The sequence below is a fragment of the Tinamus guttatus genome, unplaced genomic scaffold (assembly GCF_059628265.1).
Source record: "Tinamus guttatus ecotype Peru unplaced genomic scaffold, ASM5962826v1 Tinamus_guttatus_pri_ptg000002l, whole genome shotgun sequence".
Classification (NCBI taxonomy): Eukaryota; Metazoa; Chordata; class Aves; order Tinamiformes; family Tinamidae; genus Tinamus; species Tinamus guttatus.
The window spans coordinates 1955907-1980742 of record NW_028288536.1 but is presented as its reverse complement, the minus strand read 5'-3'; the positions used below and the strand labels follow the sequence as shown (position 1 = coordinate 1980742).

Here is a 24836-nt window from a genome sequence, read left to right as displayed (position 1 = left end):
AGCTTTGCAAGGAGTGTGGTCAGCCAGTTGTTGTTATGTAATATCTCTTGATCTCTTAAAATGTATTCTGTTTAGTTTTCTTTTCCTCATTTATTGATTTGAGTCAATCCATTTTTGAAATTTGCAATAAGAGCTAGGTTCGTTCTAAGGAAAGATAAAATTTCTTGTCTTTCTCTCCAAAGGATAGTGATTTAAGAGGAATGCAAATGCTGAAATATTTATTATACTGTACCTAAGTCCTACCACATTTTCTGCTCATCATCTTCCATACATAGGCCCTGGTAGAGTTTAGAGTCAACAGATGTTGACAGCAGCACTTTAATAGCAGATATCTTTAGAATACTTGGGTTGGTCTACTATAGCATGTTTGGGGGAGCAAACAGATTTCCAATGTTTTCCTTGCATGTAAATGTGATGGTCTGTGCTGTTTTACAAATAATATTGTTTTCTGGGTGCTTTTAAGCTTTCTTTTTCCGAGTTTTCTGCCATGTTAGTTTCATAAAGTAATTTTTGTATACTTTTCCAGACCGATTGCGGTATTTGAAGTAGACACGGATCTCCAGAAGCAAGTCCAGTTGAAAGTCACTGCAGAAATGGCCTGGCCCTCCGTGCTCAGCTCCCCACGCCACGTAACCTTCCCGCTCACCAACACCAACAGCTCGTCAGTAAGTTCCTTCACTGACAGCATCTCTCCCGAGGGACTGCATTTTTCAGAACTTCTTGCAATTAGCATTAATCCAAATGTAAACTTTACAAAAATTGTGTTTCTCACTAGGAGGAAGACATTTTTCTAGAAAATCCAGCTGACGTTCCAGTGTATGTCCAGTTCCTTCCTATAGCTCTGTATTCTAACCCCTCCACCTTTGTCGATAAGCTCTCGGAACAGTGAGTATCAGTTTAAAATGCCCAGGGTTTTCTCACACAAAATGCATTTTACCTAAGTAAACGCGGTCTTTGGCAGCTGTGTCGGTGCTTACAGTATTGGCTGCTTCTAGAATTTGGATCGTTGGCCCAATGGGAACAGAATTTAGATTGATTTTTCACCACTGGTCCCTCAGTGTTCTTTTGCTGTTTGAGAAATATGATATTCACATTTCTTCCTTAACTCAACAAGTGAGGGAGGAAATAAGAAAAATTACATGATACTTTCAGCTGTGTTTCATTGCTTTAGTCCTGCCACAAGTCCTTGGTTTGTGCTAAAATCTGTAATATGTGAATGTTTATTATGATGTGCCTTGATTTGGAGGGGGAAAAAAAAATGATATTTTTGTTTCAGGTTTAATTTGAGTAAACCTACAAATTTCAATCTGAGAACTCTAGAGTTCCAGGTCTTCAGAAACTCTGTAAGTATTTCAAAGTAGTTAGATATTGGGAGTCTGGAGGGGGTTAAAAAATACGTTATGAGGGAGTGTTATTAGGTTCCTTCAAGTTTAGCATTATGTGTCTTTAGTATTATGCGAGTTTAGTATTATTTAGTATTATGCATGAAAAAATGATGCTTATATTGGATATTTTCAGGAAAATAGTAAAAGTAGTAGTGTTCCTTCTAAAACGGCTTTCACTGTATGCTTACTGAGTAACAAGATTGCAGGGATTATAGAAGAACTGTATTGACTCATTTTCTTCAGCATAGTGGTTGATATTTCTAAAATTAGCTAAGTATTGGTTTGCCCATTGCTTTGTTCTGCACTTTAAACTTGTTTGAAATTTTTGTGGACATCCGTAAGTATACACTTTTTTATAGGTCTTACAACATCCTGAGCGCTTTTTAATCCAATATACATGCATTTTGCAGTTAATTTTAGATTAGCAATTCAGTGCTTGCACTGAGGCAAATTTAGAAAAATATCCTGCTTTCAGTAGTCCTTATATTTGAAGTCTGCCTTTTTTCTCACCCATTTACTTAGCAAAGTTAGTATTCTGAAAAAGATTTAATAGTGGAACATAGTTAGAAATATACTTTTATTTATCTCTGAACTCCTGGAGCATGAAAGCTTTATGAATCTACATGTAAATATTTTATTTACGTTGCCCTAGTATTTTGGTCATTAATAAGCACAGCTGGTTTAGTAACAGAATTTCTTATGTAATCAATGCTTTTTTTTCTGGGTAAAAGAAGGTTTTTTTTAAGATAGAAGTGTCACAGAAGTAATTTCTGAAGTCTAAAATATTTTGTGGAGAAATAGTATAGTATTTCTCACAAAAGAGCAACTAGTTACTTTGGCTCAAGTAGCAAAGTAGCAGCTGAATGTGCTTTTCTTGTCTGGTCCAACTCCAGTTGGCTTTGAGGCTGCTCAGCTTTATATGAACCACTGTGACAGAAACTCCATTTCATACTGGACCAGTGTGAACTTATGTGTGTGTTTTAAGGGAGAAGAAAATGCTCTCCAGCCACCTCTTAGCTAAAAAGCTTTTGTGTAATCAGTTCATTGGGTCATAGACTTCTTAACAAAATTTATTTTCTAGCTAAAATAGTATCAGTTCATTAAATACGTGTAACAGTTCCTATTTTTAAAAGTGCTGTTTGTTTGTTTTCCCCACTGTCTCAAGGTGCAGCCCCTGCAGAGCACTGGAGGACCCGCAAAGGGCCTGGCTCGGCATTCAGTTTTAAGCCTAATGCTAAAACCTGGAGAGAGGAAGTCTGTCAAAATAAAATTCACTCCAGTTCTTAATAAAACCGTTTCATCGTTAATTGTTATCAGGTATGATAGATATTTCTCAGTTGAGTTTGAGTTGTGGGTGCTTATTACTTATATGTAAGGTCATATTCATGGCTGGCTGTCAATAGAAGGTAACCACTTGTGCAAGAGTAACTGAGCAGTCATAGCTGTCTGGATAGGCAAATTTTGTTTAAATGTGATTATATATGTTTTACGGTATTTAAACTATATTCAGTATGTACTTTCTGATAAAAATATATGGACTGCTATTTATGTATTTGAGTTTAATATATATCATGGAAGGAGGGACTTAGAGGTGCCGTTTGCAAGATCCAGCTTATATCATACTCCATAAAGAGCATCTCTGGCTAACTGCATTCACTGTTTGAATGAAAGGTGGTGCTCTTAATATGATGATGAAATATAAATTATAACTATTGCTTTTTTGTATGCTTTGTTGTGCTTTCTTAGGCTTTTGTCTTACAAATGCTATGTATGGAGATCTGCACAATTTTCTTCCATACTGCGGGGCATTATTTATGGGACTGCTTATATCCCTGTCTTACGAGACAGGGATATAACTTCAGAGTCCGTAGAGAGGTTTTCCGGAGCAACAGACTGCATAATTCTGCTATATTTTTATTCCGTGTCCCCAGAAATAACTTGACTGTAATAGATGCCATAATGGTACAAGGCCAAGGAACGACCGAGAGCTTGAGGCTTGCGGGCAAACCTCCTGGTGCCGGGAGTTCTTTGCGCTTTAAAATCACCGAAGCTTTATTGAGAGACTGCTCGGAAAGTGAGTACTGCCTGAGCTGCCGTGCCCGGCAGAAACGCGCCGAGTCGTACACGGGCACCTTCACATGGGTGTGTGGAAACATTTGTTCCCTCTTCTGGTGCCCCAGAAGTTTAATTCCTTTACGATATTAAAGATGCTTCTTAATTTGGGCAGTCAAAGGAAATATCTGAACTTTATCATTTTAATAAAATAATTTAAAATATATATATAAATCAAATAAATACCCTTCCCCTGGTAAAATTCAAAGTAGAGGTGTTAGAACTTCTACTGGGATAACGTCTGCATCTTAAGTGTAAGTAAAACTGGATCATTACTGCAGCTTCCTATGCACTTTCCACAACTCCTTTGGAATCTGCATGCGCCTGGCAACAGGGAGAAAGGTAGAGTGAGTTCCTGTAGGAAGACTCAATTCCAGACAAATTCTGTTCTCCTTGGCCTCCCTAGTCCTCCGTCCTGATGTAATATTGACAGGGCTGTCTCTCTCACTTCAATTTACAAATAAAGTGAAGGATATCAGTTTAACACAACACTAATTGCTTTGTTCTGTTTGTTTCTAGAAATGAAATTAAGAGAACCAAATTTCACACTGAGAAGAACTTTTAAAGTGGAAAATACAGGGCAGCTGCAGATTAATGTGAAATCTATGGAAATCAGTGGATATACGTGTGAAGGATATGGATTTAAAGTAGTTAACTGTCAAGAGTTTGCACTAAGTGCCAATGCCTCTAAAGATATAGTCATACTGTAAGTGTGTTACTTTTTATTACGGACATCTAAATGGAGTCATATCCCAGGAATTTTGCATTCCCCAGTCTGTGTTGGAGGAAATCTGTGTTGATGAAATTCTGGGGTATTTTTTAAGGTTTTTTTCCTTATACAACTTCAAAAGCCACACAGTATTTACATGAACAGAAGAATTTTTTTCTCTCTCTCTCTCTCTCTCTTTTTTTTTTTTTTTTTTTTTTTTAAGATCTTGGATATTTCATTATTGATTGTGGTATTACTGTTGTCTCTATCCAGTACACATAGCTTGCTGAGTTGGAATAGTGCTGCTATCCAGCTTTGTGCATTTCCTTCTTTTGGAGATGAGTGCATTTGAGATGGAGATTTACACTTACAGTTTTGGTGCATTGCAGTAGGTGGAAAAGAGCTCTTGGTCTTATCGTAATGTCCAGCATTTTAGTCTTGGATATTTTTTCTGTTTCCATGATTATGATGATTAATTAGGCAATTTTTTTAGCGTAAAAGATCTGTGCACCAAAAGAACTTGTCCTTTAATATTGCTTGGATTTAAGGCTAGTTAGAGTGTGCCATCTAACAAGTCCGGGAGGTGCTGGTGTTATGCAAGAGGACGTACAGGACACGGCAGGCAGTGGAACCTCAGTAGTGTTTCTGCCACAGAGGCTGGAGCTTTCATTGTGATGAGACAAGAACCCAGTGATGATGCTTTTGGAAAAGGCAACCGGTTTTGTTTTCAGATGAGCTTTGCAGCTTGCATGGTGATGGGTTCCGTTGCTTACTTAAAGCTTAGCTGTAATTACACTTATACACCTGTATAGGTAGATCTGGGGGTGCTTATCAGCAGAGCCAACTACATGTTGATTTATCTGGAAGATGTGCACAAGTATTTTTAGGCTAATTGGGTGGATGATTATTAGACAGGCTGCTAAGGCTATTTGTTATAAATGCCATGACTGACATCTCATTCAAGCAGTAATTGACTCTTTTTTTTTTTTGAGGAATGATTGTGAATAATGTAAGTTAGCTAGCACTTTTATGTTCGTCTAGTGAAGAATTCCAACGTACTGCGTTTTGCTTTCAGGTTTACACCAGATTTCACTGCTTCCAGAGTCATCCGTGAGTTAAAGTTGATCACGGCAGGAGGCTCTGAATTCGTTTTTGTCCTGAATGCCTCCCTTCCATATCACATGTTAGCGACATGTGCAGAGGCCCTGCCCAGGCCCAACTGGGAGCTCGCGCTGTACATCATCATCTCAGGAATAATGAGGTAGGGCCTTGGCGTGCATTCCTACAGGACTCTGCATGTGTGTTTATGTATGTGTGAGATGCAGCTGCTTGAGTGCAAGTTTCAGAGAACATGTCAAAATTAGCATGGAATAAAATAGTGAGGTGAGAAAAAAAAAAAAAAGAGGAAAAAAACCCAAACTACTGTGGATTATGGGTAGGTGACATATATGCTCTTGGCAACCCAAGTGTTGTGGGTGTTTTGTTGTTGTTTGTTTGTTTTGGGGGAAGGGGGTATGTTTTGGGGGGATTTGGGGGGTTTTTTGTTCTCCTTTTGTCTGTCTGTTGCTATCTGAGGAAGCGGCCCTTGTGCTGAGGAGGGGTTGAGCGCCAGTCGCCTCCCTGGAGCGCGGCCGTCCCTCCTGCGAGCAGCCGTGGGGCAGGCGCCGCTGTCGCACACGGCCGGGGGGTTTAACGTGGCCCTCCCGCGCGCAGGGCAGCAGCCGGGAGTGCCAAGAACGGGGATTCCGGGTAGCCGAGGGGCTCCCTTGGCCCCTCGCACCGCAGCGCCCTTCGCTGTCGGCCGAGCGAGCTGTGAGCGCGAGCCGAGCTGGAAGCTGCGCTGCGTGGGCCCGCTCCGGCCGCTGCCGGGTTCCGCTCTGCGAAACTGGAGGTTATAAACACTGACCCAGTGTCCTGGATGAGACACTTCCCTGCAACACCCCCTTACCTAGAGAAAACCCTAGCATGGAAACGTAGCAAATGCTTTTTCCCTTCTTCGTTATGTTGAACTCGCATGGTAAACTGCCAGAGGCATCTGTGGTGAAAAGGTGACTTTCTGGAGTAGTGCAAATCCGAAGGATTTTCCATAGCCTTTGTGGCAAATCAGAGCTGTAATATTCCTGTTTTTTATTATTATTATTATTAAGGTATTGACTCTTCCAGTGTGCCGTGCTATAGTACATATATATTTTCCTGGGAGTGATAGAAGAGGCAGGTAGAGGTGATAAGCTGTTGCAATACACTGCTTTTTCTTTTTCTGACTCTGCAGTGTTTTCCCAAATAAAGCACTACTTGTTTCCTAGTTTTGCTTTTCTTCTGCATAGTTGCTAGAAATCTGTAAGTTTAATTTCTGTTTAGTTTATTGACAAAGAGACTAATGCGACTGTTCAGCTCCCAGGTTTAGTTTGTTCTGGAGAATTCTCTGTATTATTTGGGAATTAAACTTTACAAAATAACAGTGAATACTATCCCTTTAATTCACTCTTTTCCTGCTAGAACAAAACATCTTGCTTTGCAGCGAATTAGAGGAAAATTTCCAACATGACCATTTGATAATATTCCAAGCCTTAGGGTCTCCGACTTTTGGGATTAACTTTTGGGTTATCACCTCTCTAAGGTTCCCCAGAACTGCAGTATAAGAATAGAGACAGCAATTTGTTTTGCAGTCTAGACAACGCGGGCCTCATTATCTTCGTTTAAAAAAAAAAAAAAAAAACCTCTATTTATGAAACCAAGAAAGCCGGCTTATCTAAAAGGAGTAGAGAAGGGGAAGCCCCCAAGGTGCCTTTGTGCTGCAGCCTCCCCTCTGCGAGCCCAGAGCCCGGCATCAAGAGATGCATCAAGCGGAGCAGTGCGGAGCTGAGATAAAAATTCAAATATGATTGCAAAGAATTGCACTTTGGGTGACATGGAAGTCGAGGCAAACGTAGGGGTTTGTGTGAGCTTGTGTGAAAGGATTCCCCTATTTCTTTAACTTTTGCTGCTTGCTAACCTCTTTGCACAATTTACCTTGCCTTCCTTCTGCAACTCTTAATCACTGGGACAGAGAAAGAAACACTGAGGCCTCTAACTGGCTGAGAGGGTCTATAGAGGCACTTACATTTGTGGGGCCATTGGTTACTTGGAGATGATGCCTGGACTTGGCTCTTTTAAAGAGCTGCAGTGTCACCGTGTTGTGGGAACTGATGATCTTTCTCATGTGTTTGGCTTACAAAAAACAGCTGTCCCAAGTGAGCAGAGGTTGCAGTTACTGATAGGAAGTTTTGTTCTCATAAGGTGACTAGGATCCCCATAAAGTCCAGCCCACTCTGCCCCGCTCCAGAAACTTAGCCCCATAGGAGGATAAAGTCCGGAGCACCACGAGCTACTGCAAGTCTCTGCAGTGATTTTTCTTTCTTCATTTGGAAATAGTTTACTGCAGTGGGTTATACTGCAGGCGAGCTCCCAAACCGTATTGCAGCAAATGCAGCTAGCTGTAAAGCTCCTTGAAGTGGTCTCATAAACTGGAGCTCCATGAAGAGCAGCACCTTTCCCTATGGAGAGTGCCTTACCTTTAAAATGGAATTGAAAAAACTGGCAGTCTGTGAGAGCTGCTGACCACCTAGATGCCCTTTTAGTGTTTCCAATGCCTTCCTTTTTTTCCCTTTTGGATTAGTAATTTAGGAAGCTGCACGCCAGACTCTCAGACTCTTGGGTCTACAGTTTTTATTCCCACTGTTTTTTTATGTTACTACTATGCTAGACTATGTCTCTTCTATTTCTGTGAAGCATAAACTCATGGTTTGGATGCAGTTCTCCTTTTTGGGTTTCCAGTACCAAGTGCAGTGTACAGTATGTCCTTGTATGTCTGATCTAACTTCATTAACGTGTAAAATTCTCCAAAGTAAGAAACACTTTGTTGCCTCTCTCCTCCTGTGTAGCGTACTCTTTCTCTTGGTAATCGGAACAGCCTATCTAGAAGCTCAAGGAATTTGGGAGCCATTCAGAAGACGCCTGTCCTTCGAGGCGTCAAACCCTCCCTTTGATATGGGAAGGCCATTTGATCTCAGGAGAATAGTTGGAATTTCATCTGACGGGAAGTAAGTATATGTTGGTGGTGGGTGGGTTTTAATAATAATCATGTTGTTGCTGCTGCCATTGTTGCTATTATTAGGCCACTTAGACAATAATACTACCCTTCAGGATAGGTCAATAAATAAAGATCCATTTATGGACAAAAGATAGCCAGTCATAAAAGTGTCCTTTTATGGATGTTGTGTCCTTTATTAGATGTTGTGATTATGAGAAATACTCATTGTTTTTGTGGAAACAAGCTGTAAAATTTCCTGTTAATGATCTTGAAAATGGTTGGTATGTGCTGCATAAAAAATTTCAGGCCGAAAGTTCCTACCTTTTGGGCTTGTAAACTAACAAAGAGCCTTCTTTCTTCAGTATTTCTTTCTACGTGTGCATTGACTGTCCTTTTATTATGCTTTTGTTCACACGTGCCATGAGCAAATGAATGGGAAGCGGTGAATGCTGCAGGCTTGTCAAACAAGTTGTAGGCATTTTTCTTGATTATGTGCCAAGAACTGCACCGCTGCAGGCTGGCTTGGTCATGGCAGCGCTTTTGTGCGTGAGGAAGGGTAGAGACATTGTAGAGTTTATCTAAACACGTGTCGTTCTCGCAGCTTGAACGCGCTTGGCTCGGACTCTCACCACGGTTCATCCCGAGGGATCTACGGCGCCGGCGGTTCCTCCTCCCGACCCAGCGCAGGGAGTCACAAGCAATGCCCCGCGCCAGCCCAGCTGCACAGCGGCAGGAGCGCGCCCGACGGGGACAGCGTCAAGCCCCGGAGCAGCTCCAGCCTCCCGAGCAGGACTTCGGCGCAGGGCGCCGCCGCGCAGCCCCTGCCCCGTGCGGGCCCCTTTGCCCTGGACTCGGGCTCCCCGGCTCAGGCTCACGGCCCGGGCAGGAGAGCCAGGGGCCCGCGGCAGAGCCAGCAGCCGAGCTCGGCGCCGGCTCCGGCGCTGCCACCGGAGCAGCCGCCGGAGGCGCCGGGCGAGGGCACCGCGTCGCAGCTGCCGCTGGCCGCGCCGCCCCGTGCCGAGGGCGCCGGCAGCAGGAGGCACAGCTCCGAGGACTCGGACCTCACGGGCCTCATAGAGACTATGGACAAAGACTTTGACCACCCAGAATCCCCGTCCCCAGACGTGTTTACAGAGCAGCCCCCGTCTCCACTAGCAAAAAGCAAAGGTAATGCAGTCCGGCTCCCCCTCGGCAGGGGACGGTTCCTTACGCAAGCTGCAGAACACGCTTTGGTCGCCCGCAAAGGTCGCGGTTTCGCAGTGCGGCGCCTGGTAGCTTCCCAGCCCTCGTGTCCGTGTGTCCTGAACGCTTCCTGTATCTATTCTATGCCCCTAAGAATCTCCATGCAATGCTAGGTTGTGATTCTTCCTGCAAATTTTTTGGAACATTTTGACAAAGACAAAAATGAATGTTTAGATACCTGGCCTGGCAAATACTTGAAAGGTGAGAGATACTTTTGACTGCAACTCCTTGGCCTTTGGATTTGCATCCTTCCCTCCAGCCCCCATCGCTTGGATTGGGACTGGGGAACTGAGGGAGAGTAAAGGAAGATGTCTGAGTGTTTTGTGAAAGCTGAGACAGAGAGAACTGTAAGTCATGGTAGAATTGTAGAGGACTGGAATTCTTCATGCCCGGACTTGCAGTTGTGGTAGAAAATCCTTGATGTCATGTGGCCAGCACCTGTGTTCATAAATTGCATTAATCTTTGGATGAGTTTAGAGTTGAGCTTGAATTACTTATGCATCCTTTCAATTGTCTAACGCTTAAAACAATTTATTGATTTTCCTGCTTTAGAAGTCAGCTATTTTCCTTCTAAAAATACTTTGAGTAGAACTTAACGCTTTTTTGTATTAGCTGTTTCAGTCGTGTTCCAGAATTATGTGGCCAAAAGTGGTTCAAATTTCATCTTAATATGTAGAAGTTTTTCACTCTTTCTTAACAAAAGTGCTGCACAGAAACAGTGCAGTTACTGTATTGCTTGTGAGAGGTAAAGGTTTAGGAGAAGAACATGGGGAAGGCCTGTAAACCCCAAAGCATCTGTGTAATCACACGCCACGCACCACGAGAAAGGCAAGTGTTGGTAGGTGTGAGCGGTTACGGAGCGTCAGTCTGTTGGTGATCTCGGCCTGTTTGCACTCAGTGATCATGGGCACAAAGCTGTTAAATCCCTGGGAATGGATGTGGTCCTGCACCTGGGCTTTCAGATGAGATACTCAAAAGAGATGAGAGCTTTGGGGACCCAGCTGAAACCTGCTGCTTTTATTTCTGCTTTTGCTTTGTTTTTGGTGCAGACAGAGGGATGTGGTTAGAGGAATTAAACCTTAACCCTAAGGGAGTTGGGAGCTGCTTCCCAGGCGCTGGTTTCCCGCGGGCTGGCTGCCGTGCTGGCCCGACGGGGCAGCAGGCGGGTGGCAGCGGCAGCGGGGACGGCCCTGGGGCAGGGGATGCCGCACGCGGCCGCCGGGACCATCTGGGCACCTGGGACCACAGGAGAATCCAGTCGTGGGGGCCGTGTGCCCCACAGACTTGGGGATGCTCCTGGAGCGCGTCTTCTCTTTGTGGTTTATCCTGAGAGGAAACTCGTCCTCGTGCTCCAAGGCTGCTCCGTGGTGCGGCTGCCACGTGGTAAGTGGGGACAGTTGAGAGTTTGCTTCCAAAGCACACTCCTGATCCGAGGAGGTGTTTGTAGCTGTAACCATTCCTAGCAGCTGGTGTACTGGGAACTTGTCACAGCAAATAGTTGCTCCTAAGTGTTGATAGAGTTGTGAATTAGCCTTTTCAAGCACATTTAAATGCATCGTCTTGAAATACAAGTTTGCCTTTTTTTGTCTATCAGTTCCAAAAGCAGACTCAAAGATTAATACGTAATCACTTAAGGGGGATCTATTTTTTTGTTATTTTCCTGTTTTGTAACCTTCTGATTACAGATGCATTCAGATAAATCCACATTTTTCTTTATTTAATGGAAGCCTTGCATCCCTTCTGCTTTGGCATGATGGTATATGGATTGTGTAAACGTAATGCAGTGCACGTATTTTGCAAGATATAATATATTTTGCAATTTGGATAGTTTTAGTGACTCTTCATCCGAGATGAATAACTCGGAATGAATAACTTTATCCACATAGATGTCTCTTTGGATAGACTTCATATTAAAAAAAAAAAAAAACCCACAATATTTTCTGTAAGTCATAACTTGACTCTAAAAAACTTCAGTGCATGAGACAAAACTTGCCTGTTACCACTTGTCCTCTTCTAAAATGTACGATTTGAGGGGAACTTCCCTAGTCTATCTGGATCTGCATGTGCACGCACGGGTTTTTGATTGTTTGTGGGGGTTGGTTTGTTTTTTTGATGCTCTCTTGGACTAACTTCAGCAGCTTATCTAAACATTTGCAGAAGCAGCAGCCTCTGCCCTGATATTGAATGTCATAGTATCTTGCTCAGGATTCCTGTTCTTTTTTGTTTGTTTGTTTCATGTTCCTAGTACTTGGGTTGTCGCAGAGTGCTGCAGGGGCATTTTCTGATGATAAAATGTGGACTGTTAGCAGTCCTGAATGCGGACTAAATTTGACACAGATCTTAGAAGGGGCCTTCTGAAGCAAATAGGGAATACCCACCAGTATGCCTGAAAGCTCTCACACAAGATCTTGTATTTTTATGCTTGCATTTATTTGCACTCACATTAAGGGATCGTTTTATCGGCAGTATTTTTGTTTATCCCTATTTATACCGGTGAAGAACACTGATATAAATTAGGCCTGAAAATTGATATGTATCTAGTATTTGCCTAAGTACTGAAGACAAATTTATACCTTGGTACACGCTTTATCCGAGGGCATTTTGCCAAGTCTAATATGAGGGCAAGTGTTGTGTTACGAGCTCGAGGTCTCACGTGCCCTGGCGCGAATCCCAGTAGGTGCTGGAGCCCTGTGCGCAGCCTTTGCTCGAGTAGAGCAGCACGGCCGTCCTGGCAGCAGGACGTGGGCACTGCGTGGCTCACGAACGAGAATGCTTGGTCCAAAGGGTAGGATCTCAAAGAAAGATCTCATGGATAAGGGCACACGGATATCGTGAATGTTCTTATCCGCTGAGGGGACAGCAAGAGGAGGTGGTGAGATGAAGAGAACTTTTCCTTCCTGTTGCTGCCTTCTACTCTATCCCTTCTCTCCTCAGCGCATTTTTATATTTTTTCTTTATTGATACCTTTTTCAGTAATTCTTTTAGTCTTTGGGAGCTTAATTTGTGCCCATTTACTTTGAGCCAGGATCTCTGCTTTGATATTGAAGGCTCTTAGACCTCTACATTTTGAGCCTACAGTGTGCTGAGAAAACATGGGGCAAAAGCAGAGTTGTTCCAGTAGCAGAGTTCAAGCACTACTTACCCATGTGAAGATTGCTTCAGGAAAACTGATTAAACACTCTGGAGTGTTTAATGTGTTTTCTCTACTTTCAGCTGCAGTAACACTTGAATGTGTCAAGCCAGAGTTTTGCAATCAGCTTGTAAAATAGTAAAATCTGAAAGAATATGCTGAGGAGCAAAAGTATACCTGGGAGTGAGGTTTTTAGGCTTTTTGTCAGTGGCCCTTATGATCAACCATTGCTATTAATGGCTGTTCTCATGTGGTCTGGGCTGCCTTTGTGTTTTAATGGACAAGCACGCTAAGTCTTCAGCGGTCGGGATGATAAAGCTTGCAGCAGCTTCTAAACTTCCCTCTTAAAGATTAGATCTAGTCTTATGTGATGGCTCGCTTCACTTAAACTCCAGGATGTTTAAAAGAAATGCCAGCAATACAGTGGAATAGAATTGCCTGTAGGCAGGAGCCCACTGTGCGTGGAGAGGTCCTGGGGACAGGGTTTGGCCAGGGGCGTAAATCCAGCTGTGGAGATGGGGCCTCCTCAGGTCTGATGCTGCCGTTTACACGTGGCGTGGAGTGGCTGTAAGCAGGTGGTGCCAGAGCAGAGGGCAAACACAAACTTCAGAGGTTCAGCCGGGCCGGTTGACCTCCGCAGCTCCGGGTACAGCTGCAGAGATGTGAAGTGTCCTTGTCTCCCTAGGGAAAGGGAAGGTACTTCAGCGGAAGTCCAAGCCACAGAAGAAACGAGAGGAAAAGGAAAGAAGAGGGAAGGGGAAGCAACAGGAAGATGAACTGAAGGATTCCCTGGCAGATGATGACAGTTCTTCAACCACAACCGAAACCTCCAACCCAGACACAGAACCACTTCTGAAAGAGGTTAGAGCTCTGCTCCTGAACGGAGATCCAGCACCACCACGGGCAGCGCGCACGTTACGGCAGCGTGGCGCTTTACTGGAATACAGAGGAGTGTTTCTCGTTTGGTTGGCTTGTTTGTTTTCCAGCTTTCACATATTCTAATCCCCAACAAAGAATGTTAATTAAAAGCCCTCCTTCACTGTATTTCCCCTCACTTCTCAGGCTGCTCCTCTCTGAGGAGCATGAGCATCATGCCTGAGTCATGTAGTCCCAGGATCCGTGTGGCTGCGGCTGAGCGAGTTGCCAGTGTCAGTAGGGCTGTGGTAACTGCCTCCTTGCGTGCGCCGGGCCCGTTCTGTTTGCAGAGTGAAACACAAGGTGCAAATGCTGATTTTACCTGATGGTCAAGATATGCGCAAAAATCACGTATTCAGACACTTACTAGGGATTAGTTCACTGGTGGTAACTTGTCAGCAATTACTTGGCTTTACGCAACTGGGCAGCCCTACCTTCATTTTACTTTTTGAGCCCACATACTTCTAGGTAATAACCTAAATCTATTTTTAACCTCTTGCGTAATTTTCAAGTTGTCATAAACACTTTCTGCTAAGGCATGTACTATAAAACCAGGCAAAGTTAAGGTAACTGGAGAGAGGAGAGAAAAGAAAACCTAAACTTGGGCTTGTGTTTAATTTCAGTTTGGGAAATAAGAGAGGTTCTGTCTGGGGAGAAAAAAAAAAAAAAGAAAAAAGAAAAAGAAATCCATCCAGTACATTTTGAGAGTCAGGTTTAGTTTGATCGCTTTGGCTTTCCAGTGTGCTCATATTAGCAAGTCATAGAAGTGTGAAAAAGTTATTTAAGTGCTGAAGTTGTTGAAAGTAGAGAACCTGTTTTAGGTGACCTGGATTGCCTGCAGCTGATGATTCAGCTGTAGAAGTTACCTGTGCAGCTATGTATGCTGTATACAACCAGTATACAGCACTGGTCTCAGTACAGAGCTGACATCCTTGCGGGCTGATGGGGAGGCCATGGCCTGAGAAGCTGTGGATCTGTGAACATCTGATCTGTCTGAAGTACGGGTGCATCTCGAAAACCAGCTATGCAATGTTTTATAGGTATCCTCACTGATGAGTAAAAAGATACTTTATATGCTGCAAAAATATTCCTGGTTTTTGAATAACTTTCCTCAGTCCGGTTTATATCTTGATGCAAGAGAGACACTCTTCATTCATTTTCTTAAAAACTGACATGTTGCTATAATGTGCTTTATAGGAGCCTGAAAAACAAAAGGGAAAAGCTATACCAGAAAAAAATGAAAATGAAACAGTCCAAGTAAAACAGAAAAGTAAAAAACTGCTAGCAAATATCAAGAAAGAAATCCCTGTAGATGTGAAAACCAGGTAAGCAAAATAAAGGAGGCATCACTCATGGGGAGAGGAAGAGCAGATAAAAATCTGTGCGTTCAGCTTTGTGACAGCCAAATCTGGCTGGTGGCAGCAGCAGCAGGCAGCCCCTAGGCAGCTTCCTCTTCCTTCTGGGCATCAGGGAATATCTAAAGCTTGTAAATACAAAATTATTTGGTGGGAATGCAGTGTATTAATAAACCTATGTCTAGATCTGAAGGAGAAAATCAGCCTAACCTGTGTTAAGAGGCTTTTTTTTTTTTTTTTTTTTTTAGTAGCAAGGTTAATGTTTCCCCAGGAGCTTCTGGTGGCATCACAGTGAGGGGGTGTTAGCAGGGGGGTGCAGCTTCCTTTTTTTGGCTTGTAGCAGGAGGTCGGTGCCTCGGGCATTTTGCTGGACAAAGCTGCTGCCCTCTGTTACTGAGAGGTGGTTGATGGTCATTTACGGAGCAGGGAAAAACAGAAAAGCAGAGCCTTATGCAGTTGAAAACTTTGCTTTTAAAAGTCCGCATGTTGTTTTTTTCCTCATTACCATTATCCCCTCCCCTTTGTCTTCCAAGGCGTGGGGTGGCTACATATCACATTCAAAGTATTCGGAGGCCTCAAGGAGAGCTGGATTGGGTTTCTTCTGCAAGAAACAGAAGAAATAATTCTCCCCTAGAAAGCTCACTGTTTGAGAGGGAAGCAAATAGGAAAAGAACAGTATGTAGGCAAATGAATTTGGTGGGGGATTTGAATAGTTTGGCATGGCTTCTTAAGCAATGATCCTATACGTTCATGGCCATAGCATTTCAGGAGCATGGGATCTAAGAGGAGAAGAGGGAGAGCCTGGAAAGGACCGTTGCTCCCTCCTGCCTGGCTCTCTAGTCAAGTAGGTTTGTAATCCTGGAGCGCTCCCACAAAAGCTCCTCGTGGAAGGCGAGTGAGTCGCGTGGGCTGGGAAGGAGCCGGGGCAGGAAGGGTGCAAGGAGGGAGCTGCCTACAGGAGACGTGTGAGATGGCAGCGGAGCTGCGCTAGTGAACAGCTTGGAAGATGGGCTCGTGCTTGACGTAAAGCCACAGGAGAGACTGGTCTGTGTAAGGCCACATGGCATGTACATGTAAAACGCTTCAGCAGCGCTTCAGAGAGCAAAGGAAAAAAATGTTAATAATTTGATGTCTGTTTTCATTTAGTTCTTTGGAATTGTCATATACTCCCCCAGTGGAAAGCAAGCCACGCAAAACTTTTCCAGCTAAGATATCTGCACAGCACCTTTTGACAAATGGGTCCAAATCAAGAAACCTCCCCAAAACAAGAGGTAGCGTGAGGCGTTTTTCTCATAAATATCTGGGCTGTTGTATGCTATTTGTTCGCAACCACTTGGTTTATTTTGCTTAATTCTAAGTCCTGTTTGAGAGCTGTTCACCTGACTCTCCTCCTTGGACTTGTTTTTGTTTTGTTCTGCTTTCATAGGTCCAAACAGTAAGTTAATGGAGAGCAGGCCTTCAGTGTTAGCAAAATTTCTCCCCAGTGGTTCTGGACAGGAGCTAGGAAACACCAGCAGCTCGGAAGGGGAAAAGGATTCTCCGCCACCCGAGTGGGACTCAGTGCCGCTTCACAAAGCCGGCAGCTGTAAGTAAGCCTTAAGAGTTAAGTCTCCTGCCATGAATGTCCGTAGGAAAGATTTGTGTAGAGATGATCTGCTCCTCTCCTCACTGCCTAGCTGGGCTCCCTTTTCCATTGTAGGCCCCCATATTGAGAGTGTCCGGTAGAATTTGAATGAGTTGAAAGCAGTATGAGCAGAACATGGATTTTTCCGTTGTTCTTCAGAAATGACCAGGATGCAGTAGCTGCTGAGGAAATTGAGGAGATGTAAATTACTACTTGGAAAAAAAAAAAAAAAAAAAAGAAGTATTTTCTACAGCAAATAGGTGCTTTGCTTGGTTAAGTCTGCTGCAGCTAGAGCTGAAAGTAGTCAAATGATCTGTCCTTGAGAGGCAACATGGAAAACACCTCAGTGTGATGGTTAGTGCACTGTGTGAATCACCCTCCTGCTGGCCGTATGTAAACATGAAATGTCCCTCTCCACAGGACTTGTTCAAAACTGCTGAAAAAGCCATTCTTCCTTCCATGCACATCACTTTTGTGGTGCTTTCATTGAAATGCAGTCTGAACATAGGTAGTAAATCTTTGTAACAATAAGTGAATATAGTGGAGGACTCACCTCTTCTTTTGATCACTGGGAATAGCCTCTAGTCATTCCTCAATTTGAACAGAAAGGGTGCAGGATATTAGTAGCCTTGGTTGTAAGTGACCGCTATAAGATGGCATTTTGTGCTTCCTTGTGTAGCTACAGACAACCTCTACAAACTTTCTCTACAAACCCTGAGCGCAGATGCTTTCCTGAAGCAGCGGCAGCCCTCACCGACACCTGCCTCCCCGTCTCCTCCTCCTCCTCCTCCTCCTGCAGCCTTAGCCTTTGGGCCACGAGGAGGCACCTACAGCAGCATCGTGAACAGCAGCTGCAGCAAGTGAGTGCAGATCTGCACCTCCTCCTGCTCTCACAGGCACAGGATGTGTGTGTGTGCGTGGGGCTGCTCCCTTTCCGCACACACTTCCTCTTCCCTTGGAAACTGCTTCATTACTAGCACCACTCTGCACGTCTTGCTATGCTACTTATTTTCCTGGGATCTCTTACAGCTTGGGGCATTGGATAAATGTGTGCTCACAGGACAGGTGGAACGGTTGCTGCCGTTTTCATTTTACCTAGAGATGCTCGCTTAAATAACTACCTTTTTATCAAAGTGCTAACATCCGAAATCTTACTTATGTATATATTTTTTTCTCGTTTTATTTTAGTGAAACAAAAAGCAAGCAGCCTAATGGTACCAAACACAAACTGGCAAAGGCAGCGTCTCTACCAGGCTGGAATGGAAACCCCACTTTTGCTGCTGTAGCTGCTGGTTATGACAAGAGCCCAGGTAATGGAGCAGTTTGGATTTCTCAATACTGCTGAATATTCCCTGAATATTCTGGTTTTATACTCATTTTACATGTGTTTTTGCAGGTGGCAGCGGCTTAGCAAAGATTTCACCAACTAAGGCAGATGTTTCCAGCAATATCAGCGTTTCCCACACAGTTGTTGACAGTGATGGCTCTGACAGGTAACTTTTGTACCTCTTGCAAATACTTAAGCTCCTAGAAGAGACACTGTAACCCATTAATGGCACTTGTGAAGATTCTAAAAGGTTTTCTTGTGAGTTCTTGAAGTTCTGCACAGCATCACTCCCCTCACAAAAAAAAATGACAAGGTTGATTTTTTTTTTTTTTTTTTCCCCCCCCTCATTGCCTGTAACTCAAAAGTTCCCATGTGCCCAAACAACATGAAATTAGCCCCCCTCTTTCTGTGTTTTGAGGGGTGTATACTGGGGTCGCTTGGACTGGTTTATAGGCAGAATCTGTGGCTATAGAGACCCAGCAGTGTCTTTCACTCACAGGTTCAGCACTGACATCACAATGATTAGCTGCACTTTCTCTGCCGTGCGAGTAGAAGCGGAACATAACCGCCCTGGGCCACGTTCCCCAGCACACACTTTCTTTCTGACGTGTTTTTAGAGTGTTTCAGAGTGCGTCAGTTCAGCTGTAAAACTCAGTGGGCATTTGGTAGCTGTTCTGAAATAGGAACTAGACTTGTGCGCGTTTCAATGTGTAAAGGAATCGCTGCTCTGGGCGAGATTTGTGGGTGGATTTTTGGTTTGTTTATGTAAATGATTATCACTGATTCCAGTTAGCTTGTCTATATTTTCAAGAAACTTGCCCACGAACTACAGCGTAAGGATTTGTATGGCCTTTGAGCAGTTCTGGTGTTAATTCTTTTATCTGCTAATCGAAAACACTTCGCAACATCTTGGGCCCTTTAAGTTTCCTCAAAAAACTGAGCAAAAGAGCTACTTCCAGTGCTGTGGAGCTCATCCTACAGATTAAGCAATTTTTTATCTAGAGCAATGCTCCAAAGTAGATACATATACCAAAAAGGAGAATTTCCATATATACTGAAGCATTTTGGTCAAACAAGGGTAGCATTTTCCAATGCTTGGTTGCAGTTCAGTCTTTTAACTATGTCCTCTTCTGCCAATTACTTTTTCAATTATGAGGTGTCTGCCTGAATTGCTTATGTATATGTAGCACAAAGTTGGTATCACTGGTGATAGTGTGTTAATGAGTTGTCTATTGCTCTTTCCCACTGCTCCATGACATTTAGTTCAGGTTTGTGGAGTCCTATCAGCAACCCTAGCAGTCCTGACTTCACGCCCCTCAATTCATTTTCTGCATTTGGACATTCTTTTAACTTAACTGGAGGTGAGTTCTTGTTTTCAAATATTTTCAGTATTCAAACACAGGAAAAGGAACGGTGCATTTTCATTCCGTGTTTAACCATAGGCACTGGCCCCATCTCTCTTCCTCCCCAAAATATGACCATGTAGGAGAATGTATTTTAAAAAATTGCTGGCTTATTCACTACTTCAGGCCAGTGAGGATTAGTGGAAACCTATATTGCTTGTTCTGGAAATGAGTGTTGTGCAGTGTCTTGATTTCAAGGCCCTTCCTCAGGAAGCGTTAGGGTAGCTCTGAGCAGTGTGCCTCCAGGGCTGTGGCTTCCTCACCACTTTGCAGCGCTCTCAGAAAGAGGCAGTGGCCTGTCCTGCGTGGTGCTTCCCTCTTGTGTTGGGCTGCAGTGATAGGAATAAAGTGCTGCAAAGTAAATGAGCAGGTTTTGCTTATGAGGGGCTGCTTTAGCACAGCTGCTCATTCTGCTCTAGTCAACCCATTTTATGAAATAGGCAGGTTTTTCAGTACTGCTCTGCAGCATGGTGTGACCTTTTAGAAAAAGTATTTACACTACACTGAAGAATATTATGCTGCTACTTTTACAGAAAGAGGAAGTATAAAATACTCATATTTATTTTCTTTTGTTTTCAGAGGTTTTTAGTAAACTTGGTTTAGCTCGACCTGCTTATGGGCAGGATGTTCAGAGAAACTGGAGTGAATTTAATAATGTTCCATCATCCATCTGGGACCCTTCAGCTGCAGATTCTGTGCCCTCCTGGCCAACCAGCTCGAGCTCCCCAACTCACACAACTGCAGTAAGTATTGAGTTCTGTCACTGTTGTCAACCTGTTCCATATCTGCCATCTACCCTCATTTACAGGGGTTTTAAAATTGTGTGGAAAATGTCAACAGAACAATTGAGATAAAAGGGAGGTTATTCATATTCATCATTCTCTGTAGTTAATTTGAAATGGCCATTGGGAAAGTGGTTAGTCCAATTAGCCCACTCATTTGCGGATGATGGATCCATGTAAGTTTAATATTCATCATGAGAGCATCTTAGAGCATGTACAAGAGTGTGTTCAGTTTTCCCATGCTTAAGGGTGGTGGAAGAGCCCTTCTGCTCTGTGCCATGGTTGAACGTAGCTGCCTCTGTCACATCCAGCCTGAGGGGCAGCTGCAAAGCAGCCAATATGAGTATATATCAGTCCAGTGTTGCCACCCCTGCAAATTAAGTTAATGACCAAAACCTTTGTCTTAAAGAAAATAGTGAGACACATTTTTTTTTCCAACTTAGAAAAAACAGTAAAGGACTTGGTATAAAGTAAAGTTTCCAAAGCAGCTACTGATTTGATTGAGATCTTGAGTATAGCCCAAGTGAAGAAAAAACATCTTTTTTGCAGATTATAGCACTGCTTGTTCATCCTTGTGCTTCTCTGTCAGAATAAAACTTACAAGTCCATCAGCTGTCCTCGGTGCCAGCTGAAGCCATTCCTCATCTTGTCTCCCGAAAATGTTTTTGCAGTGAGTAAGAGGCAGTGTTTACTTCACCTGGTGGCAGTGCAGAATGGGGAAGGGGGAAGCCTGGATAGGCCACAGCCTCTTACGGACATGCACTCGCCGATCCCCTGTCACGGGATTGTAACGTCACAGAAATGACGTAAGGAGAGATATTTGCCTTTGGTCACATGGAAGACAGGTTTCTCCTTGTGGAGCAGGAGGGACAGATTGAGGACAACTAGAGCAATCTCTCTAACTTTAACCTATTTTCTGGCCACTTCTGAAGAGCACCCAGAAGTGCTTCAAGGAGACAAACCAGGCAGAGACAGCACAGGGGAATTGACAGTCTATCCTGTCGAATACCTAAATTTTGAAAAACAGCATTTTAGGACCCTCTGCTAAAAAAGGTCGCTTAATAAACAAGAAGTATTAAAAAAAATACTAACATGATCAAAGCTTTTCCTTAAGGCGGTGATTGATTTTTCAAGTGCTTATGGTGATGGAGGTCAGGAAAACTTGGCTGTTTCTGCCATTGAACCTCAATAGTAGAGAAGGGAGCAGGTACCAGGCAGGGCCCTCTCCCTCACACCAGACCAAGGCCGTTCCTGCAAACAGCAGTTACGTAGTGGCTTCTGTATTACAGTCCCTTATGGGAAAGTTCCTGAGAGTTGTTTTCAGTCCTCATCCTTACTCCTCTGATTTCCCGTCTTTTGTGTAAATCTCTCTGCTTCTGCACCAAATATTTAAATTCTGGATTCTAACTCCCCTTAAGCCCTTTCTTCATTGGCACTGCCTCTGCCCAAGTTTCTTTCTTGCCGTAGTCCCTTACTCCTCTTTCTTCCATGCCGCTGCATGTGATGCTGCCTGCAGGCCTGTTTGTACCTCCCTCCGCCAGCCTGAAAAGGAGCTGTCTGACCTAAGCTCCTTTTCTCTGCCTCCTTCCTGGCTGCTGCTCCTCCTGTACGAGCAGTTGCCTTTGCAGCAGGCCCTCCCAACTGCTTTGGGGCATGCAGGAAGGGTTCCTGGCACTTCTGCCAGCAGTAGGAGTAAACTGAATCTAGGGTTGGTGTCTGAGCATCAGGATGAGGGTTGTCTCTAGGCTCAGTGATTTAATGCTTGCCTAGCTTAACTGTGACCATTTAGTTAGAGCCCAGTTATAAACTGTAACCCAAGCTTAAGATCATAGGGGTCTCCAGTGTCACTAGTGATGTGGTCTTGATAAGTCTTCAGCATGTTCAAAGCTTCTGACTAACCCTCTGCAGCAAATCCTACAAGGACCTTTTTGTTAGTGTGCAACTAATTTCAGATATGCCTGGGTTCAACACTCTTTCTTCCAGGAAAGAAAAATTACTAACCTGAAAATTAATTTCAGGTGCAGAGCCCATTGATACTGGTTAGTTTTAGTGTGTATTACCAGCGGGCTCCGATCTTGGGAAGGGAACCTCCATCTCTGCTCCGTAAATCCAACCGCAGGGATGAGCATGGCTTGCAGCACCCGGCTTAGCGAGCCCCTTGCCTCGTGGATGTATCAAGTTTACAGGCTGCATTTACAGCCTGTGCGCACTGAATCTGTTAGTTCTGAGGCACACAGTGTGTTCAGCCCGTGTGCACCAGGTTCTCTGCTAATGTCAGCATGGAAGTTGTGCCAACCTTTCTCATCCCGACCCTTGGCTGCTTCCAGCTATCGCTTCCCACAGCACAACTTATTGGACTCCTCTGCTCACTCCCTGCTTGCAGCTCTTTGGCCTTTACGGAGGCAGTTTGTAGTAGCTGGCCCCTTGTCCTTTCTCCATGTTCGAGGTTTGTGCATCCCAGATGCACCCGGGCTGTGCTGCAGTGCACCTGCACTGTGGCCGTTTCCAGAGACTTGTGTGTGTGTCTTGAGGCAAGGCAGAATGGCTGGAAATTTGTGACCAACAGCTAATTCTTCCATCCCTTTCCCCTTCACCTGGAGAACTTTGGGGGAGGGAAAAAAGGAAAAAAGAAGTGTGGAGATGCACGCACGCACACACACCGCCAAACGCAGGCAGGCTCATCCAAAAAGTACTTTTGTAACAGATATGTATGAGTGCAAAGAGGTAATTGCAAACTGCCCAGTCAAGGATCAGGGGACTTCACTGGCCCCTTCCATTACAACTTGAGTTTTGTCGTCTTTATCCAGACATGATCCACGTTTACCCTCCTCGTTCTCTCTAGCTTAATAAAGCCTGGGCTTGTTGGCCCATGCGTGTTGAGGCTTGAATGACAGTAGTGCCTACGTGGTAAGGAAATGAAAAGCTCCATGACAAGAGCCTCAAGGGCTGCAGCCCCCGGCTGTGCAGCTGCTTCGCTTGCGCCGTTCCCCTGGGCAAGCTCTCGGGGAAGGCCCAGCCAGGAGGACGGAGCGGCTCCGCAGGGCCCTCGCGTGTCCCCGCGCGCCAAACGCCCCGTGCGTCTCACCAATGGCGAGAGGCTGCAGACGGGGTGGCAATGCCGGCACCTCCGCCGCTACTGAGCGTCTCTGTCTTTCCTGCAGTCGATCCTGGGCAACCCGAGCGGCCTGTGGTCGAGCACTCCCTTCAGCAGCTCCATCTGGTCGAGTAACCTCAACAGCGCCCTCCCCTTCGCCACTCCAGCAAACGCCTTGTCAGGGATCGACCTCATGGGCAGCGAAAACCCCTCTCCGCCGCCGCCACCCCCGCCGCCCCCGGCCCCCGTTGCCAATCCCGCTGAAGACATGGGACAGACCTACAATCCTTGGAGAATCTGGAGCCCCACGATTGGAAGAAGAAGCTCGGATCCTTGGTCTAATTCACACTATCCTCACGAAAACTGAAATTAAACAAAAGGAAAAAACAAACTTTTATCCAGGTCATGATACAATTCTGAATGCTAATTTTTGAAACATCATTTTCAGGCTGTTGCTGGTCATTGCTATTTTTTTTTCTCCCCTCTCTCCCTGCCGGTCATGCTTTCATCACTCGCTCCTTTTAAAGTCTATCTTGCAATATGATAGTGTGAGATTGCAGATAAGCTTGAAAAAGTCTGGGTCTGGTCACAAATCAAACTACAGCTGAAGCCTGTAAATCTGAACAGTTTCACTGGGTTCATATTTTACCATCTGCCACTTTTTATTTAGGAAGCAATTTGAACTATAAAATGGTCCTGGCATGCAATACTTTTATCAAAGTACCGGTTTTGGTTTTTAAATTTTTTCCAGTATTATGCTCCAAGATCTAATTTTAAAACAAATAAAGCACTTTGTGCTAAAATGCAGAGTATTTTTTTAAAATAAGGCTGTCTTTGTTAACACAGGTTCTAAGAATGTAAAGAAAAAACAACAAAAAAAAACAACACACAACCTTAAGAGCAAAATGGCTGAATGTAAGAGCATTCTGTTGAGACTGTAATACACTTTCTGTGCTGTTTGTACATTTGTAAACCTGAATGCATTTTTAAGTTGAACTGAAATGCACACAGCCAAGACTTGTGAAAGAAACAAGATACCTTGTGCATTTCTTACGGATACAACTTTGGGTTGTACTTTAAAATAAATACTGCTTTTTTCAAGATCTGTCTCATGTAGTTCTGTCTATCTCCAGGCACTTTCTAAGCTTGCACAGGCCTGAATCTACTAGGCAGGAGTGGCCTTTGGGGCAAAATCTCCTGTTCATAGGGCCTGTATTAATAGAAACTTCACTGCCAATGAGTTATGCCTCCTCAGCAATGTGTGGTATTAGAGCATTTAAGACCTTGAGATTGTGTGCAGAGTTGCACAAAATACTGAGATGTCACCATGTGAAGTTGTGCTGGGTAGCAAAATGCTGGAAAAATGTCTATACCATTTCAGTTTGCAAGTAATCACATGTAGTAGCAGCTGCTGCTGCTCATGCTACACCCCAGCTCTGTAACAGTGTTCTCTGTAGGCCCAAACAAGAACTTCAGAGTTTTGTACATGGAGATGTGATTTGCCTCTTCCCTGAAGTGCATTTCTCTCAACACTAAGGCAAGCCCCAGTGCCTAAGTACATCCATGTGAGCTGACGTGAACCCACTTGCGTGACTCACTAGCACTGCTGCCAGTTCACAGCAGCAGATTTTTATCAGAATCCGTCATTTAAAAGATGAAGAGCTGCATCTTGTAATTAAAACCTTTATG

General features: G+C 44.1%; 1 protein-coding gene across 1 annotated transcript in view; it reads left to right on the top strand.

Annotated features, from left to right (window-relative positions):
* The window catches only part of TMEM131 (transmembrane protein 131), a 92675-nt gene extending 68427 nt beyond the window's left edge, over positions 1-24248 (top strand). Inside the window, 20 exon segments of the mRNA XM_088521345.1 lie at positions 527-665; positions 776-885; positions 1277-1343; positions 2551-2702; positions 3317-3459; positions 4017-4203; positions 5282-5467; positions 8127-8285; positions 8877-9442; positions 13333-13508; positions 14760-14887; positions 16064-16188; positions 16344-16502; positions 17221-17401; positions 17730-17851; positions 17938-18034; positions 19132-19229; positions 19851-20014; positions 23215-23490; positions 23492-24248. Coding sequence (XP_088377471.1) covers positions 527-665; positions 776-885; positions 1277-1343; positions 2551-2702; positions 3317-3459; positions 4017-4203; positions 5282-5467; positions 8127-8285; positions 8877-9442; positions 13333-13508; positions 14760-14887; positions 16064-16188; positions 16344-16502; positions 17221-17401; positions 17730-17851; positions 17938-18034; positions 19132-19229; positions 19851-20014; positions 23215-23490; positions 23492-23581 — 3325 coding nt within the window. The 3' untranslated portion in view covers positions 23582-24248.
* Positions 24249-24836: the final 588 nt, after the last annotated feature.